Source organism: Corvus cornix, chromosome 5 (genome assembly GCF_000738735.6).
Source record: "Corvus cornix cornix isolate S_Up_H32 chromosome 5, ASM73873v5, whole genome shotgun sequence".
Classification (NCBI taxonomy): Eukaryota; Metazoa; Chordata; class Aves; order Passeriformes; family Corvidae; genus Corvus; species Corvus cornix.
Genome location: NC_046335.1, coordinates 24,314,960 through 24,334,136, shown reverse-complemented (window position 1 = coordinate 24,334,136; position 19,177 = coordinate 24,314,960). Strand labels below are relative to the sequence as shown.

The window sequence follows — 19,177 nt, the reverse complement described above, 5'->3', positions numbered from 1 at the left end:
GTTCACCTGCTGTCCATGAAAAAATAACTTAGGGGCATATCATGGCGTTGATTCATTGATTCTGATCTTATATATCTCATTAAGGTAAAGACTATGTACATTGTATTGAAAATATACCATAAAGGACTTGTGTCATACCAGGTCCATGGTCATTGAAACAAGCAAGGTTGAGGCCAAAATTTCAAACATCTACATTATTTATTGTTTCTTTTTATTCTTGAAAGAACTTTTTCTTCTTGCCTCTCTTTTTGGCTGCATAAGTAATATTTTCTCACATTTTTTCTCTTCTGGTCTTCCACTCCCAGAGATCAGAAGGAAGCAGCAAGGTTTCCAGGAAGTATTTAGTTGCAGTAGGCAGCCAGAAGAGCACCTACTTATGGCCACAGCCTTTAGCTTCTTGATACAAACAAATTCAAAGCAGTCTTCAGTAGGCTTTCTTCTGGTTCTCAATGGGAAATGCACTAATGGCTTCCACTATCATTAAAGAAGATTGAACTGGGAGAAACTTTCACCAAAGAGGAAGAACTTGCAAAGAAGGGTGGATAACAAGGTTCATATTATCTGATTTGTCTTTCTTTTACTTCTGAGCTAGGCAGGATCTTAATGTTATCCAGGCTCATGTAAGATAATGTTCTGTTTGTTTCAATCATACTCTGTAAAAGGGACTTCCATCCTAAGGGTTTGGGTGGCAATACAGAAATACATAGTCTTCCATTTAGCTCCTCTGCCCTACTGTCTGTACCAAAGGAGTAATTTTACTATACTTTTACAGTTGTGACAGTAGAATGAGGACTGTTGTGATGTAGGAATTTGGTTTTCCCTCTTGAGCAATGTTACTGCTCATATCAGAGGAGGGTACAATACCTGTTGGATGTGTATAAGCATAGTAGGCAGTATTCATACCAATAATTATCTTGTCCTTTCAAAAAATAAATAAGGAATTGAATTCCGTGTTGGCTAGATTTCACATGAGCTTTCATACTCATTCAGTTTCCTTGTCAGGTCCTGAGAAAATAATTCTTTGGTTCAGTGCAACCAATATATTTCCTGCTACAGTATTTCACTTTATCTGCTGGTCATGGAGAAGTTATATGCTGGCAAAAAGAAAAAAACTGCAGTTTTTCTTGTGAACTCCTGTGTCATAAAGTGAAAAATGTTGTTTTCCTCTTCAACCAGGCTAAACTAAAGTGCACAACTGTTTTATTTTTTTACAGATTTTATTTCAATAGCCCAATGGTCAAAACTCATGAGGGTGAAGGAAGAGAGAGGTGAGGGAAGCTGATTTAAAATTTTTAGAATACAGAAATCAATTCAGCACTGTTTATAGCCCCTTTCCAACCCCTGCGCTTAAGAGCTTTGCTTCACTGGTTTTTCTCCAGCAGCCACCAGTCTAATCTCTCACTTTCAAGAGGTGTGCAAGTTGTGTGTTTTGGCTTCCCTTCATGTGCCATATCCAGCTGATGGCCCCTTTCACTGGGAGGAAAGCAAGAACATCTCAGAAAACAAGGATGTTTGTGCTTAGGGTGCATCAACAAAGCACAGGAGGCTGCTATCACTGCCTATGCCCCGTGGTGACAGTGGTGGCTGAACCTGCAATGGGAAGGTAAAAACTTGTGAAAAACTGTTTTTTCCATCAGGGTCCCAAGCCTGGATCTGTCTGCTGAGGTTAACCAGGTTGATGTGCATTGTTAACACGTGCATATTGTTAATTAGCTCTTTAGTGTCTTTCCATGAAAAATAATTGGCACTGAGACCTGAACCAAATCTGGGCCTCAGGTTTCCAAGATGTGGCACATGTAGGTAATAAGAAGAAATCCAGGAGCCCAAAAACTTAGATTTTAAAGAAAAAGAGCTAGGGAAAGACACTTTACTCCCAGTTTCAGCATGGCAGGCTGAGTTTTGCGTGTTGTGACTTGTTCAGTACCACACAGAAGACGTGAAATAGAAGAGGGAATTCAAGAGAGAGCTCTTATCCCCAATCCACTAAATCATTCCCTTAGCATGTGTCCTTGTTTCACGTTAAGGAGAATGGCCCAGACAAGTCTGCCCAGTTGCTTCAGTAAGCTTTGGTACAATAGGGAAGCAGACTTCCCCTATATTAAATTTCCCAGGCGCTCCCTTTATCATTTAAGCCATCATTTTAACTGCCTTGTTTCATAGCGCTTAACTGTCCAAGGAGCTGTATGATTTATATGAGTAAGGGTTTGGCAGCAGCAGCCAGGTAAGACATGACTTACTGAGTAGCGAGACTTTGCCATTGTGTCATGTACATGGCTTTCAGGAGGTGAGTTGCTAAGTGTGTACCCGCACAGCAATCCCCAAACCAACCGCGTTTTTTTATGGGAGAAGCCATGATGGCATTAAACTCGACATTTCGGGTGTCTCTATCCATGTGGAGGACAGATTTCAGACTGCAGTACATGCAGTCCTTCTAGTGAGTCACCAGCCGTTGCAGAGTGGTACGTGTTGCTCTGCACAGTACCAAGAAAGTGGGGAAAATGTGCTGGGCACACTCACCTAGAGTTCATCAGTACCTGACTTACTGGCACTCTGGTGACCAAAGCTGGGCATGGGCTGGAGCATAGTACACCATGTTTGCCTTTCGTCAGAGTTGCATAATATTTTTCAGTACCACCTTTGAGAAACATCAGACAAAACTGTTCAAATACACTTATTTTATTGGGACAGGGAAGGAAGTATCCTCAAATTTTAAAAGTTACATTTTAATTTTTTTTTTAAATCATTCAAAGATTTTTTAACCCACTGAATCATTCAGCAAGAAAGTAGGGACAAGGAGCAGAGCCCCATGTGATTCCCTTTCTCAGGTTAGTCACACTGAGGGTTTCTAGCTTTAGGGAGGGCTACTCAGCTCATCCATGAGATCATCCCTCTCTGAAATATCACATGTATTCAATTATTCCATCTTTGAAACACGTTTCCATTCTTTATATTTCTTCTAATTGCCTTCTCCTGGAGAGTCTCTTCTCTTCCTCAGCTGGATGTTCCTGGCCATGCTGGAAGGCAGGGCTGGCTTCCAGCTCAGGGTCCAAGACAGCTTTGTCTCTTGCTTTTCTGATTTAGTGGAGGAGTTAAGCCAAGCAATCACAATAGCAAATCAGGACAGCTGTAAAATTCACGATCATGTCTGATTTATGAAGATAACATTGTATTAAGTACAAGATCTTTTCTGAGGTTTTTAGTAACAGGCTTTCTTCAGCTGATCATTCCTAAATGGTGGCATGTGCTTTACTGCTTGATTGATTTATATGCCTTTATAATTTTAATTAATACTGTTTTCACCAGAGGCAATTACTAGTGATTGGAAAACTTCAAGGTGTTCAAATTATCTCTGCCAGTGTTTGGAAATTATTCCTGTGATCTTTATTTATTGAATGGCATCAAGAGCACAAAGGAGGCCATGTAAACACTGGGGAAAAAGTAATGCTTATACTTCTGGGAAAACATTTATGATGATTCACATTTTGGAAACTGAAACACTATCAATGTTTTATACCCAGATTATTTTCCAAGAAAAAGCTTGGATCCATTGCTGAACCAGTTTCTTCAAAATCCTTAGGCTCATATTGAAGTTGGATCTGGCAGAAAAGGCTGGAAGACTGTGTTGTGGGAGAGAGTCAGAGGGCTCCTCCATCCTCCATCCTCCATCCTCCATCCTCCATCCTCTGACATTAGCACAGAGGCATGGAATAAGCCAATCTAAGTATCTAAGGAGGTGTTTGGATACTACCTGGCTGTAGCAAAGGGATAGCTGCAGTAGATGTTAAAGGATCAGGACAAAAGTGTTTCTTTGTTAGAGATCTAGACAAGCTGCTTTGTACAGAAAAAATAGAAAATGGAAAGATGCTTAATAAAACTCATTACGTGAGAATATACCCACTTGAAGATGGGAATACTCAATGCATGGGCACAAAAAGTATCTGGATCTTAGTATAACTATTTTAGAGTTGGGTTTTTTCCCCTGCTGAAAAGAAGCTAAAAATCCCATGTAGTCTTTATGTGAATGAGAGCTAAGAAGTTTTCAGAAACTGAAGCCTTGTAAGAAAATCTCAAATGTGCACTTGTATAACAGGTTTTGAGCAAGTTTGGCACAGTATTTACTACTACAGTATAAAGGGCTAGGTTCCTTGATGTATATTTCTAGTTGGCATTTTATCAAGGAAATAAACTTTGGTTTTTCTTTACTTTGTGACATGTGGGTTGAAACTACATTTTCTCTGTCCAAAGCCTTGATTTAAAAGCATTAGATCATTAAATTAGGTGCTTTTGAATAAGACTAAAATTGTAACCGAACAAATTATTTATGCAGAGAGAAGCAAGATAAAGTTTCTTTCAAGAGTTCTTTAACATATCAGATTGATAAGAGTCAAAACACCTTTACTGCCATTAAATATTTACCAAGACTTGGCTTTTGGAAGGGGGGCAGTTCAGTGCAGTGTGTTTGGCTCCATGCAATGCTATTGATTAGCTATCAGAAGGACATAGTTAATGGGTAACTGAAGGTATTACAGAGCTCTCCACATTCTTGTCAAGTCTTTTCTCTGAAGATGACCTAAAATAAAGTCAGTTACAACTGGCATTCACCTGAGACAGATTGCACAAGTTCGCCTACGGTATGAACAAAAGGTTCACAAGGATCAGTTGACCAGGTCTTAGGCAATCCTTTCTAGTAGTTGTCATCACTGCTGGACTTTAGAACTGCACGTGTTTACATTTAATTAGAAAGAACACACAGTTTACATCGCACAGTAGCTATCAGTATCGAATCAGAATTGATTTCCGCTCTCTCAAATGGCTGTTTCTTTCCGACTAATTAAAAAAAGGCACATAACAAAATGACTCATATAAATTTTAAAGCAAAGTAAACACAATTCCCTGGAGACAAAAAAAAAAGTCAACAGCACGCAGTCATTACATTGAGCTTGTTTTCAGGTGATTCTGATGCCTGCATTATGATATGTATCAGTACCATCATATTTCTTTTATATACATGTATATATGAATTGCCCCTTTGCACTGAGTGGACACTTCACTGGCTGTTTCAGGTTTCAGGGTCAGGATTCTTACTTGTTTCATCTGAATTGTTGCAGTTTATCTAATACGAATTGATTCACTCATATTACTACTTATTGCAGAAGGATTTTTTTCGTTTGAAATAAAATTGTCTGTGTGTAGGTCATTCGTGTAAAATGGAAGTCAGAAGCCATTACCAGGGAGAAACTGCAAAGGAAACTAAAGGCCCAAGCTATATTAGCCTTAATTTCATACATAATTTCTAACAAAGAAATCTCTATTAGATTTTATTAGTTCTACAAGCAAATCTAAATTCAATCTATGGTGACAGGCAACATCAATTAAGGCTCCCAGCAGAAATGTCTGGCTCTTGAGTGCATCCATTCTTTGTCATCAGGGCAGATTTCCATGGTTGGCATTTTGGAGAGTAAAGGTTCATGCCAGCAGTGCTGTTAAGCTTGTGGGAGCTGAAGGGGTTGCTGAAGGTCTAGACTGAGTTGGTGGGTGTGTGGGGACTGTAGGAGCTGATCATGAAATGCCTGGTCAGAAGGCCTGATGTTCCTTTATGCCATAATACCCAGGTTTTCTTGTGAGCAACAGCATTCAGGATGAAGCTCTTGGCAAGGATCATCAGAAAAAGACAAAAAGTAATACATAGTGTTTTGAATTACATAGTAGTATATTGTTTTCCACTAGTTTTTGTTGGTATGCCAGTGGCTGTTATTTTAGTGCACTACCAAGAGTTACTGCTTTCTTAATCCAGCTTAGATTTGAGGAAAATGGTGCACTGTTCTTTAAACAGTTGTCAGAAATGTTGTTTAAAACATACTCTCAGTATAAAAAATAAATTGCTATGACCTTTAGGACAAGATCCTCTTGTGTCTCTTCCACCAAGCTTGTGTTTCTGCAAATCCCTGACATCGGCAGTTTCCCTGCTGGCCCCAGGCCAGAGCTGCTGGCTCCACACCACCCACGTACACACCCCTTCAGTGATCCATGTCAACCCAGCAGCCTCCAGCAACCAGCAGAGAGGCACAGGTGCTGCCAGTTCAGCCTGGGGATGAGGAAGGTGGCAATGCCTCGTCTGTGAGCTGACTGTGCCCCTCCTCTTTGCCTGCTGCCCACAACCGAGCCAGGGGCTGCTCTGCCCCTGCTAAGTGCTCACACTTCCCAGGGAGAGCAGACAGGAGGTTGTGATACACAGTAAAACACAGAGTTGCTGGCACCATCTTAAATGTCCATTATATTCACATACTGAGGTCACTCTTGGTGCCAGCTCTGTCTTCGATTAATAGATAAGGTTCCCTCTCTATTTGCAGTGTTACCTAAATAATCTATTACTGTAGGGAATAACTACAGTATTACAAATACTAAGTTAAAGTTATTTTGTTAACTAAAGCCATTGGCAAATATTTAAGAATGGCCAAAGCATATGAATTGACAATAAAGAACAGATACAAGATAGCAAAATTCTTACTTGTAGCTTCTAGCAGGATAAAGTAAACACCTTACAAAATAATTTTTTTAATTTATTTTGGGTAAATTTTACTTGGTTAGAAGCAAGCCTTCACAGTGCACCTAATGAATGCTTAGGCTAGAATATGCTAATACAGCCAATTCCCTGTCAAAACACAACAGGAACATTTTATGGAAAGGTTCTAGGAATGGCATGTAACTTGGGAAAACTACAAAGAGTATCTGCAGTAGTTACTGTTGTATTGAAAACAGTCCCCTAATTCATGGAAGAAATTTGAGAGCTTGTGAATCTGTGTCTTGCAATGGAGACAGATACATTGTGGGACCCTGAAGATGCGTAATGAATGCTAACATGTAGCAAGTAGTATTCAGGATTAAAGCATAAAACCTACAGTAGTATCTTCGGTGAATTCAGGTGCACTATATCTCTGTGTGTGTGAAAAAAGCTAATGCTAAGTTGCAATCTTCCAGTCTCTAATCAATTAGAGATAGCAGGGACCCCAGCCCTGGGTGCATCATGTACCCAGGGAATTCAGGTGGATTTCTTAGCTACATGCTACCTTCTTAGCTTTGGGTCTGTGCTGAAGGGAATAGCACTATAACTGCAAACACCTGAAAAACACTTCCTTCTACTCATCAGTCTCATGTATGTTTTGCTGTGTTTCTATCAAACACTATTAATCCAGAAACTATTTTTGTGGAGGTCCTAGACCTTTTGATGGCATGGTGAATGTGAGGAATGATAGGTGGTGCTGAACGTCGTGTGTGTATCGTTCACATGAGGCTGTGCTATCCGAGCAATTTGCCCCAGGGCTGCATAAAGTGAACAGAAGACATTTGATTACTGTGCAGCTCCGTAAATTAAGAGTGTGTAAGGGAGGCATGGTTTTCAATTATGTCTTGTTTGAGACCATATCTCGGTAGTCCTTCAGCTTCAAGAAAGGCTCAGATGATTAACTCCGTGTCCTTACTACCTCTTCCAGGCTAGTCACAGGGAAATGGTATGGATACTACAGTGGTCCTGGACAGTAAAAAGGAAGCTGAAAAGAGTATGTTTGCTGCTTGGCATCACCAGAAGACCATCTGGGTTTAGTTTTGTCCTAAATTCAAACTGTGCTGCATCTAACTTAGCTCTTTCAACGGTGATGAGTCTCTTGACATGAGTGAAGCTCAGAGCACTTTGCAAAGCAGCATTGTGATTTCTCTTATTTAAAGATGAGACTGAGGCTCAAGGAGGAAAAATGTGTTTGCTAATGGCCTTTAATTTATATTTGTTGAAAAATAGAAATTCTAAGATGGACAGTAGTCATTTCAAGCTTTCACTGTAGCTAATGAAGCTCTGTTTGAATCATGTAGTGTCCAGGCTCTTAGGTACAGGTCACAGATTTCTCTAGATCATTTCAGGAGTGAAGGCTGAATCTCAAGGTGCTGCTCTCTGTTGTTCCATACTCAGATGTAATTGAGTCTGGACAGTATGGACATGCATGATCAGCACTAATCTGTCAGCATAACATCCTGTAAAATCCTGAAGTTGTATGCCCAACCACCACAGAGAAGAAAATCAATGATGGGCTCTGTTCAATAAGTGGTTGAGGTTGCCTGAGCTCATCCTAGACTAAGAATGCATGGGTACACCCCACAAGAGAGTGACACTCTGTGATGGACTGTGACAGTGCAAAGAGCATACTCTGTGTTATGTCCAATGAGCATTCCTGTTGTAACATGGTCCATGGCCTGCGTGCCAGAGTGTGCCTTCAGTTGCTGCCTTCAGATAAATTAGTGAGAAATGGTTGGTTCGTTGTACTGAGAAGAAAACAGTCCTCCTTACTTGTGTAAATGCAGGCAAAGGAAGACTAGTATAATATTTGTCTATGGTAGGGCAATGTCATCTAGTTACCAGTCTACCAGCTGTCAGGCTCCTGACTCACATGTAATGCAAACTTGACTATTTTTTATCCTCCACTTCACAGCAAAATTTCAAAGTCCTTCTAGGTCTTATGGGCTTTTTTTGATAGTGTCTTATTGCAGTGTTTCCTAAGAGCACCTTTGAGGTAGTATTTTCAAGGTATCGATGCTGCCTGGCCCTTGAGTGCACTTAGCGGCATGAAGGGACGTTCTTCAAAGCCATCCTGAGTGCAGGCTGAGGTCTGAGAGGTCTCCAGGACCTGTGAGAAACATTTGTGGTGAAAACCAAGGTCAGACCTACATGCCTTTGGGAACACTGGATATGTTTATCACTGGGGTGGAGGCAGAGGGAGGGAATGTTTGGTTTTTTGCTGGGGTTATATTTTGTTCCTGTAGCTGGAAGGTTTTGCTACGTTGTTCAGTAATTGCTCCAGGTGGAAAATCATTTCCCACCTTGCAGCAAAAGTATGCCTGGCAAGGCGAGAAGTGTTTTGGGAGCAGCACTTCATAGAGTTGATTTTCAGCCAAAGTCAAGTCCCTCTGGGAGCAGTTACAAGTGGTGATATTTCTTAGCAAGCTTGAAGCTACTGTGACTTTGGGGACTGAGGAAATCTTTTGCTCTCTACAGGAGCTGCACAAGCGATATCATCACATATCACTTTTTCTTCTGCCTAGACACAGTTAAGGTGGGCCCTTGAAGCTCTCAGACCCAATCTGGAGCAGGAAAGAGGCCATACTGCCATAGAAAAGCAAAAGGCTTAGTATAAACAACATGTGAATTACTGAGATCCACAACTGTTTGAATACTTCTGTGACCCATTCTTCAGACCTAGAAGTCCCATTTATTTTTTAATTATAGCATTAATGTTCTTTGAAGAAATAATCTTCGGGACATTCATGAAGGAATTTCAAATTAGTAAATTTCAGAAGGGATGAAACAAAAGTATTTTACAAAGCACGTATTGATGGAAGTCTGGAAATTGCATGCTTTTGAAAAAAAAATCTATCAATCACAGTGCCTTTATCTGGAGGAATCACACTGGTTACAAAATATATACATCAGAATCTATTGGTCACTCAGATGCAATCATATTGCAATTGTGGTAGTATATATGTGTTTTTCATGGCTGGTCTTTGGAAAGGAGCCCGGTTGTAGCCACAGAGAGCCAGTAGTTTAGCATCTAAATAAATTACTTCGTTTTTCATATATTCTGGAAAAAACTCTCAGCTGGTGTGAAGAAGGTAGAATATTTAGCCTATCCTCTAGTTTTTGTTTCTTATTTTTTTTTAAATCAGGGACCCATATATTCACTGAACAGTTTAGCTTCTCATCTGTCTTTTTGTTTCTTTTAATCTTGCTCCAGGTGTTTAAGAAGTGGGCAGCAGCAGTATTTCAGTAACCTGCTTTCGACATTATTTGCATACCTTTGTGTTTTACCATGGTGATCAATGCTCAACTGTAGTGGAACTTCAGTCAGTAAATTTTATGTGGAACTGCTGGAGTAATTTTTTTTTAATTAGTCCATTCTAGGAATTTTAATGTCCCTTTATAAATATTTATATTTTCAATATGTCTTCATTTAATTGAAAAGGTTTTTCATATTTTTTTCGGACAACCAGAGGTGCACGAAGACATGTCAACACTGACCTTTTAGCTTCTCTATTTCTTTTAGTTCATCCACATTTTGTTTGTCCATGTATATTGTATTTTAGTTTGTTTATGTTTTTCCTTCATGAGCTGTTGGAACAGACGGTGTTTTCCATGCAAACACCTTAATAAACGGCAAAGAAAGAAAATATGCTATTGCATACTAGCCACTGTCATGTAGTAGACTGTTCTTGAATACTGTAATCAGTGTGCAATGCTGCTAGGAATCCACACTGAAATAATGTTTGTCCAGAACTTTCTGGCACACAAATACAAGGCATTTAATACTGTATTCTGGTTTGTGCAATGAAAGAGTATTGGGTTTGGGCTCTGTGGTTTGGAATCTCTATGAACATATCACAAAATCATGGATAAAACTGAATGGGGACCTTTAGAATTGGCTAGCATGTGCGAATCATTCATATTTTTAAGTAATCCTGCTAATTTAATGATTTTAATTTTTGCATTGTAGTGTTTTTGTTCCTTTAATTTTATTGAAAAATCTTCTTTGGCAAATAAATCCCCTGTAGCTGCTGAGTCTGCCTGCTAAAAGAGAGTCCTGTGTAGCACAAGTTAGTGACACATCAATAACTTACACTGATTAATTCAACTTCGTGTAAATCACAATGAAAACTTTTTGCTGCAGCTCAAAGGTGATCAACAAGATGCTACAGCTGAAAAATACTTCCTCTTGAGTTTTTGCTGAATAGTTTTTTTTTACTTTTTCAAATTTTGATGATTGTTACATACTTCTAGAAGAGCCTGGTGGAAAAGGTTTGTTCTTTTTGTTCTCTGTCACTTGAAATAAAACTTATTTTGCTATTAGTGCATGTGAGTCCCAAAATTGAAAAAATGAATTCTTGCAGCTCAACCTTAGACTGAAAGTTAATAACATGTATGATTTGGTTTTCCCAGCTTATACAAGTCTTTGTCTGAAGGACTGAGTCTGAAGAACCAGCCCAACTGTGCTTTCAGTACTCCTGAAGGTGGACTGCAGGGAAGGGAAGATGTTGTGACCCTAACTTATGGCCAGATTGAAGATCTGGCAGCTCAGCTGCAGCAAACTCGATCAGAGCAAAAGGATACCAAGCTGAAGCTCCAGAAAGCCCTGGAAGCTTCGCAGGAGGCCAATGAAAAAGTTCAGAAGTAAGTCCCTTGCCTTCCAACAAAAATTGCAGTTGTAATCCATATGAAACATTTTTTTCTGGTATTTTGTCTATAACTGAAAGTGTGGCAGTACTCAGAAAAGGTCCTTTAAAACGATTCCTTCTTTGTCAGCTCATTTCCTACTCAGTGTGAAGCTGATCATTTTAACAGTTTTGTGCTATTAGGCAAGTCGGGGTACCTCTCATTACTGCTACGGAAATTGCTTCTTACATGTGCAAGGCACAGAGAAAGTCTTTCCATCTCCTATGAATGGTTTTCACTGTCTTTTTACCCTGTGGCAATCCTATGGCAGCAGAGTATTTCCCCTTATAATTGCATGGTAGAATATTACAGTTCTCATTTTTGGTCTGTTACACATCTGGCAGATTTCATGCCACGGTAAATGCTTACAGGGTTGTTTAAGGGTGGCTTCAAAATCTCACTGAGAGCCACAGGAAGTCTCTGAGTCAGTGAACAGAGATTGTATTCTCTTTCCCATCGTAAGTTTCCCTGTTAAAAGGTTACTGAGCTCCAAAACCTGAAGCGCACCTCTACTGAAGTACTTACTGTCATGTTTGTTATTACTAGTGCCTCTCGACAGTCTGGCACTTCTCATCTCTGCATTACATTCATCAGCTGCAAAATTCTCCTCTCTCACCCTTCCAAGGTGGTTGATGCTGAACTGATGCAAATTGTCCCATCTGTCCATATATGTCTTCAACTTTAATGTTTGCAGCATATTAACAGAGTAGCCAGAAACTGGCTTATAATATATTGCAAGGACCTAACAAAAGCTTTTCCTGTTTAAAAAAAATACATGCTGAGTTCTTGTATTTAAAAAAAGTTATATTCCTATATTTTTAATTAACTTGTAGCTATATAAAATATAATTAAGATGACTATATATGAAAATACATATTTTTAGTCATCTCTTTAAAACCTCCAGTGGTTGTTTGATAATCACTTAAGTCTTTATTCTGAGCACTTAGATATATTTGAAACTTCGGGAGGTGTGCACTTGATAAAAATAAACCCATAAAAAAAATTAAAGCATGGTAAAGAGAACATTGATTGAACCTTTCTGTACGTTGTTTTAAGTTGTTACATCTAATTTTATTTATAAATGTTTAATAGCTATAGCTATTTAAGCAGAGGTTGGGTTTTCACTGGCTTTTTTCTTTCCCAAAGTGAAGCAGTCTTGTTTAATCCCATGTACCCAGGGTGGCTAAAGTAGAAGTGCAGCCACAAACTGAATTAAAGTAGTGGTGGTGCACTGCTATAGTGAAAAGAATTTACGTAATTTAACATGCTCAACTACTTGGGAAAATTTTGGTCAGGTTAGTTTTCATTATTGTTAAGATCAGACGACTGAGCCTATAGCAAAATTAAACAATTGGTTGAAGTCTTTTGATGACAATAGCATGCCCTTTTTACCACGAAACTGTGGAAATGCTCTGCGCGTCTTCCCAGCACCCGGAGTCATCCACCCCCATCTTATAATTCAACCTGCAAACAGATTAAGCAGCTGAGTTTGTGGAAAGTGTGTTTACTTTGAGCTAAGAACCCTTGTGTGACACTATAGAGATTCCTCTGACACCTCTGGGAGAGCTACACAGACAGTTCGTACTCATCAGCAGGGAAACCGGGCTGAGAATTCCCAATTTCTTTGTAACCTCAACTGCTTCATACAAATCAGTGTTTGGCAATTAGGCAGGAACTCATTTGTTAGCTTAGCATTTTATTTTGAAGATGTAGGATGTTCTACATTTCAAAAAAGAACTGACAATTTATAAACCTGTCAACAGAAAGGCTTCTTGGTATTAATTACAGTAGTATTAATTATTAGCTCTGCCACAAGAGGATGCTTAATGTAGTTTAAAATGTGACACTAAAATTCATAGACTAAAGACCATTCTAAAATATGTTTTCTTGACTTTTTAAATGCTGAACTAAAATTGAATTCTGACATATGAAGGAAGTAGTTTTATCAGCTATATAAAGTAGTTTCTCAATATTATTCAGTAAAATAGCAACAGTTAAAAATCAGAAGAGTAAAATAATTATGACCTTCATTAAGAAAGAGCATAATTGTAATTAATAAAATAATGTTGAGAAAGGATGTTCTTTGTATCTTCATACAATGGAGTGTACTAGTTTTACACTGCCTTTGCTAATCTGTTCTCTGGCAACACTAAAGAATTTTTTAATATTCTTAAAAACTTCAGTGTTCGCATTCAGCATGATATGCAGAGCTTAAAAGAGAGTTGTAATTCTCCACAGCATTGCCATCATGTCAGCCATTTGTGTACCCACCCGCAGTTGTTGCTTTCTAAACATGAGACCCAAGTCACAATAGTGGTCCTGTGCTTTCTGTCAGGACAAAAAGCATCTAAAAAATTTCTTGATCCTGTCTGACACGAAACAGCAGCTGTGAACCAGAAGGGGGATGTCCTGGTATCTACTTATAGTGAACTTGGACATAGTAAACATCTGTTTATACTGAAGTAGGATGAACATCTCACATTGGCTCACTGCAGTGTGAGATATAAATTGAGACTGTGTGCTCTTGCCTGTGAAGATGATTCACCATCCTAAGAGGGGTGCTGGTGTGAAACAAGAAATGTTGATGCTCAGAGACCACACAGATTTAGCTGCATTTGTTTGAATCTATTTTGATTTTGAGACACTATCAAGATACACTTAGATTTTTAAGAGGGTGCTATTCTTTATAAAGCAAGTACACATTTTAACTGTGGTCTGTGTAAATAAATACATGTATGTGTACACATGACACAATACATATTTATTCAGTAGAAAGTCATGATATGCACAGTAATATTTTTAATCAATACTCTGGAATGGCTATGAATATACTTTTCTATATTGAATTAATGTTTCTATTTCATGATTACATAGAATTAGGACAGGAGTGCAGAATTCACCAGGAGTGCTGGTATAGTGCCACAGGCCCCCTGCAAGTTTGTCCTGCGTGAGAAGCCAGGAGCCAGCTGGTGCAGTCCCAGCAGGGAAATGGGGCTGACCTGGAGAAGGTGGCTGGGAGAGCCTGTGAATTAATTAATACCTCTGCCAACAGAGGAACAAGGCATTTTAAAAATGTCCTTCCAGCTGGAACCTCTGGGATTGTGGAGTGGTTGCTGATGTCAGTGAGATCAGAGGAGGTTATAATGTAATACCAAATCAATATTAGCCAATTATCAGTAAAGGTTGAGGCCACTTTTGATGTGGTTTTTCCAGGAAATGTTCTATTTTTCTGCAACAACTTTGCAGCTGGAGTGAATTTTAATGCAATTTGTCTATTGGGGGCTTCTATTTCTTTCTCATAATTTAATGATTCTAGCTCAGTAGAGCGCAGCTCTGCATGTGAGCACAGCTACACTTGCACACTCGTGTTGCTGTGTAAAGTGGCAGAGGAGGGTGAGTAGATAGAATTTCTATGTAATCCTCTAAAAATGAGCACAAATCCACAAAGTAACAGTGCAATGCTAAAATATAAAGGTATGAAAATAAGCATATATAGTGAGAAGAATCCTGCTTGGGTACTTTGTTGAGGTAGTTCTGGCTATGAATAAAGCTAGTATCAAAGTGATGTAAACCAGAAGTCATTGTCCTTAACTGTTTATTAGAGACCTTTTCTTTCAATTTTTTTTTCTTTCTTTTAAGGAGGAGGTCATGACAGTTACAGCTTTGGAGAAAGTATTTCAGTTGATTGGATACATATGAAAACTAAGTGGTCTTCTGAACTAAATTCTATTCTTAATAATATTTGCTTTACCCCTTAAGACCTAATTTTTTTGACCACCTAAATTTCATTGTGACTTGAACACACCCTTTATTTGTTTCGTCCTGCATTTCCCTCCAGTATTTTTGAAAATGCTTTCTCTGCTTTTGTACTTGTTCACTTATTTTCTTAGCTGATGCTGATATATAAGTTGATCTATGAAACAACGAAAACAAACAGTTCTTATCAAGAGTTGACACAGTTGAAAGGAATACAAAAAAATGGAAAGAAATAAGAGGCAAGCATTTATTAAGTAGTTAGTGTCCCCCTCTTCTGCAAGTAAAACTAATCTGCCTTCTGAGTGCGGGAGCTGTGTACGTTTCACATCGATGTCCAACACGTTCTTCAGTGCTGGCTGGAGGGTCTAATCTTTCCCAGAATGATCAGAGCAGTGCAGTTCAAGAACAAGGATGAATATTTGAATAATCACACCACAATGTGAGGTGACCCTCCGACAGGGGACTGACCAGATACACATATGGATTTTGGGAAGAAGCTCTGATGCTCTTTTTTAACACAGCTGTGAGAAGAATGTGACTAAGACCCAGTAGTCTTTCTGGAGTATAGCTGGCAAAGGAAACCATGAGGAGAAGAGAATTTAACACATGGGTGTAAGGGAGTCCGCTTCATTGATGCGATCTGAGGGGAATGTCTAATGACTGGAAGAATCAAACTTGGCAATGAAAACACAAAGCTCTTTTCATCAATTCTAAAGCTGCAGATGGTTACCTCCAGCCTTGCCTATTCAGTGTGGGGTTGTATAAAATGGCACTTTGGTGAATACTAATAGATCAAAACAAAGATTTAATAACATAAAGATGTGGTGTTCATTTTTAAATGAGGATACAGGTCAGTGTCTCAGAAAAGAGTGAAATAAGTATCTTTATGTATGGGTCTAAAGTCTCTGGAGATTTTTAACTGCAAACATATCTTTAGTGTGCAGATTGTATTCAGTACAGGGGAGCTATGCAGGGAACAGGCGAAAAGCAAGATTTCTGAATTATTATACTAATTGAGCCTCTTTGCAACATGCAAATGTTGTTAACTAGTTATCTCCCTTTTAAAATCATACCTACATATATTTAGCTGAAGTATACATTGTAGCTTGTATGCGTTCAGCTACTTGTTGTAGAAAAGAATGGAGCTAGTTAATTAGAAATTGGAGGCAGAAGCACTTCACAAAAGAAACAAGTTGTACATTCACTGGGACTTAAAGCTGTTTGTTTTGGGGGAACCACCAAGTCTTAGAAAACGTGGTTGGGTTTATTTTAAATTTGAGAGAGAGATTTCTTTCATTTTTTTCTTTCAAAACAATTAATATTATTTGATTTCTTACTCTATTAAGATGCTATATTTGATGTTGAGACTTTTCTATTAAAACTATACAGTGCTTTTTTTGTTGTTTTTTTTGCTTATAAAATTGTATTCTGGTACATGTCAGATCAAAACATTAAATACTGGAGGCTAGGAGTACAATTTAATAGGTATTAATAGTTTCACTGATTTATGTCGGTAAATTAGCACATATCAAAAGTGATTTTCCTTTTAATGATAACTACTGTGCTGTCAGCTACTGTGAAATTCTGCTGAGTTTGAATAGTTGGTAATCTTTTAATATCATATGGGAAATAATTTAACTGGTGCTGGCGTTTTGAAATGTAAAGTAAGTCCTGGTGTCTTGTTGAAGAATGTAGATACAGAGCTAGTTTCTTAGTTACAGCAAATTGACTTTGCTCTGCCACACTAAGTTGCATTCATTTGTCCCACTTAAGGGTATGACCTGTAGCTTACTGAGAAACAGATGCTGGTGGGTACATTCAAAAGACAAGTGAGTGAGGGCAAGGTGCTGAGAATCTTATACTTGCTATAGCAATCCACAGAAGTCAGTGGATATCACAGTTTGTATGGAAGGAAATGGAAAGCAAAGGAAGACAACTTTTGTAGCAGTCTGAGATACCAATGCAAATTAGCAAAGGTTCTGGACTTTCAGAATTGGATCGAAACTTATTAAAGGGAATTCAAAGTGGAAAAAACTCCTTGATGAGGACTGATGTGTTGGCTGCCTCATACAATGATTAAAAGCAGATTATAAGCTCCATGGGGCCCATCAGAGATACACAATCTCCACAGGCAGGGTTTTATGGTGTTTAGGAAACCCACACTAGCCAGATGGAAGATTCCCAGACACGTAAAACTACCACATACCCTGAAGAATTCTGCAGAGCCGATGCAAATTTATTTGGCATACCAGACATGAATAGGAACATGAGAAAGTCCAAAACACAAAATCTAGTAACAGTCACTCATATCACATGCGAAAGTATTACCATAGAGTAGCAATAACAGACAGTGTGAACGTACTGGATTTAAGGGCAATAGGCTGGAGTAGTCTGCTTTAGTCAGTGAGGAAATCAGACTAATTGAAACGTGAAAAAAGTCATGCTTGATCTAACTGAAAGCAGTACATAGCAGGATCAGAATTTATTTAAATACTTGGAATTCTGCATTAACACCAGTGATTCCTCTCAGAAAAATTCCCCTCAGACTGCACTAATATACATGGTGAAATGATGAATTAAACAGTCTTGCAGAGATACCTGTTTGTTGTAATAAAAAAAAATGAGTAAGCCAATGAGGTTATGTGCAGCCTCAGAGAAATTCAACATATAGACAGAAATCAATTCTCTGAGTCTGAAGGAAATAAAATATGGAACTAGTATTCAAATCTAAGGTGAGCTGAACAAATTCAGTCATCGCTAGCATATTCTCTGGACTGCTATCGTTACACATTTCTGCATCACTAGGCAGATCTTGTTTCCCTTGGTAAGGCTAATATACTATTCATACTGTACAAAAGGAAATATATAAGTTTTAGAAAGCTGGAATTAAATGTATTTTCCTTATTTGATTATATTATCTTTATTGAATGATGCCAGTTTTTTAATTGTGCACTTCATATTGCAGTCCAGGTAAAATGTGATGGAGGAAATGCCTAATAACTCAGTACCAGTAATAATGGTAACTTCTCAGCTTAAAGAAGAAAGGGCTTGGATAAGTATAAGCAGAAAACTTCTAGCTGAAAAAATTATAAGACAATTGACTTTTTGTCTTTTCTGCCTGGATTCCCTGGAAACCGAAATGGAGAAGCACATGCTGAGTCAGAGTGATGCATGCTGGTTTCAGAGATCCGTGCAGAGCAGTGTGACCTCAGACATTTCTTTCAAAAGTGTCCTTGGCATCTGCCCCTGTCCCAACCTTTGTTTCCTAAGCAGTTGTGTGGGAGCAGGGATTCCCCTCCAGGATGTGACAGAATGGATCTGAGTTTCCTCCTCCATCTGTGGAGATCCTGGTACACATCTCCTGTGCCTCAGAGGAGCGTTTATGCCACACAGGTCTGGTCTGGATGCTCCCTATTCCCTGCTTTGAAGCAGTACTGTGTAGCAGAAAACAGTGCAGACTGCTTGGATCAGAAAGGAGCAAATCGTCTACTCACCTCTGAGAACAAGACGTGTTTCTGACACTTACCTTTAGGGTTTTTTCTCAGTTTTATCCAATGCCTCTTGAACATAAATACAAAACCAGTATCTGAACTTGCATCTCCCATTTTCCAGGTGGGCACCCTTGATCGCCACCCACAGAATCACACCTTCAAGTCTAATAGCATTTCATATGTTTCTTCTGTAGAAGTTCACAGTTTCAGAAAGTGTAGAAGTCTCTTCATCCCTGGAGTGTACTGCTGTCTGAGAAGTGGCAGATGTGAGTTAAAACCAGGTTTTCCTTAGCTTGGCTGAATGCTCTAACTGAAAGTACTATTTTAGATGTTTGTTTTGGAAAGGAGGGCTGGTAGCACTGCTGTTATCTTTGTCATCTTAAAAGAAATTTGTGGCCTCTGTTTTAGAGAAGGCAGCATGAGGACTTCTGGACAACCTGGAGCAAGACTCTAAAAGCAAGGGACTGCCCTTAGTAGAGCCGGTTGTGGTATCAGTACTGAAAGTCTCATACAGTTATAATGTGTGATATTGCCAGAGCAGATTATGGGATATCCTTCTCCTGGATATTTTGGATGTCATAAATTATAGTGAGGCCTGTAGCATCTGACAGTTTATGATCAGTGCCAGTATTATGTTCAGTGGTGCACTTAACAGAATGAAGACAAAAAAATCCCAACCAAA

The 19,177-nt window shown here is 38.8% G+C and overlaps 1 protein-coding gene across 5 annotated transcripts in view; it reads left to right on the top strand.

Moving 5' to 3' along the window:
- The window catches only part of MIPOL1 (mirror-image polydactyly 1), a 189,868-nt gene that overhangs the window by 156,060 nt on the left and 14,631 nt on the right, over positions 1–19,177 (top strand). For all 5 annotated transcript variants that reach the window (XM_039552714.1, XM_039552713.1, XM_039552716.1 and 2 more), the window contains one exon: positions 10,976–11,206. In XM_039552714.1, the coding sequence (XP_039408648.1) occupies positions 10,976–11,206 (231 nt within the window). The remainder of the gene's footprint in view (positions 1–10,975; positions 11,207–19,177) is intronic.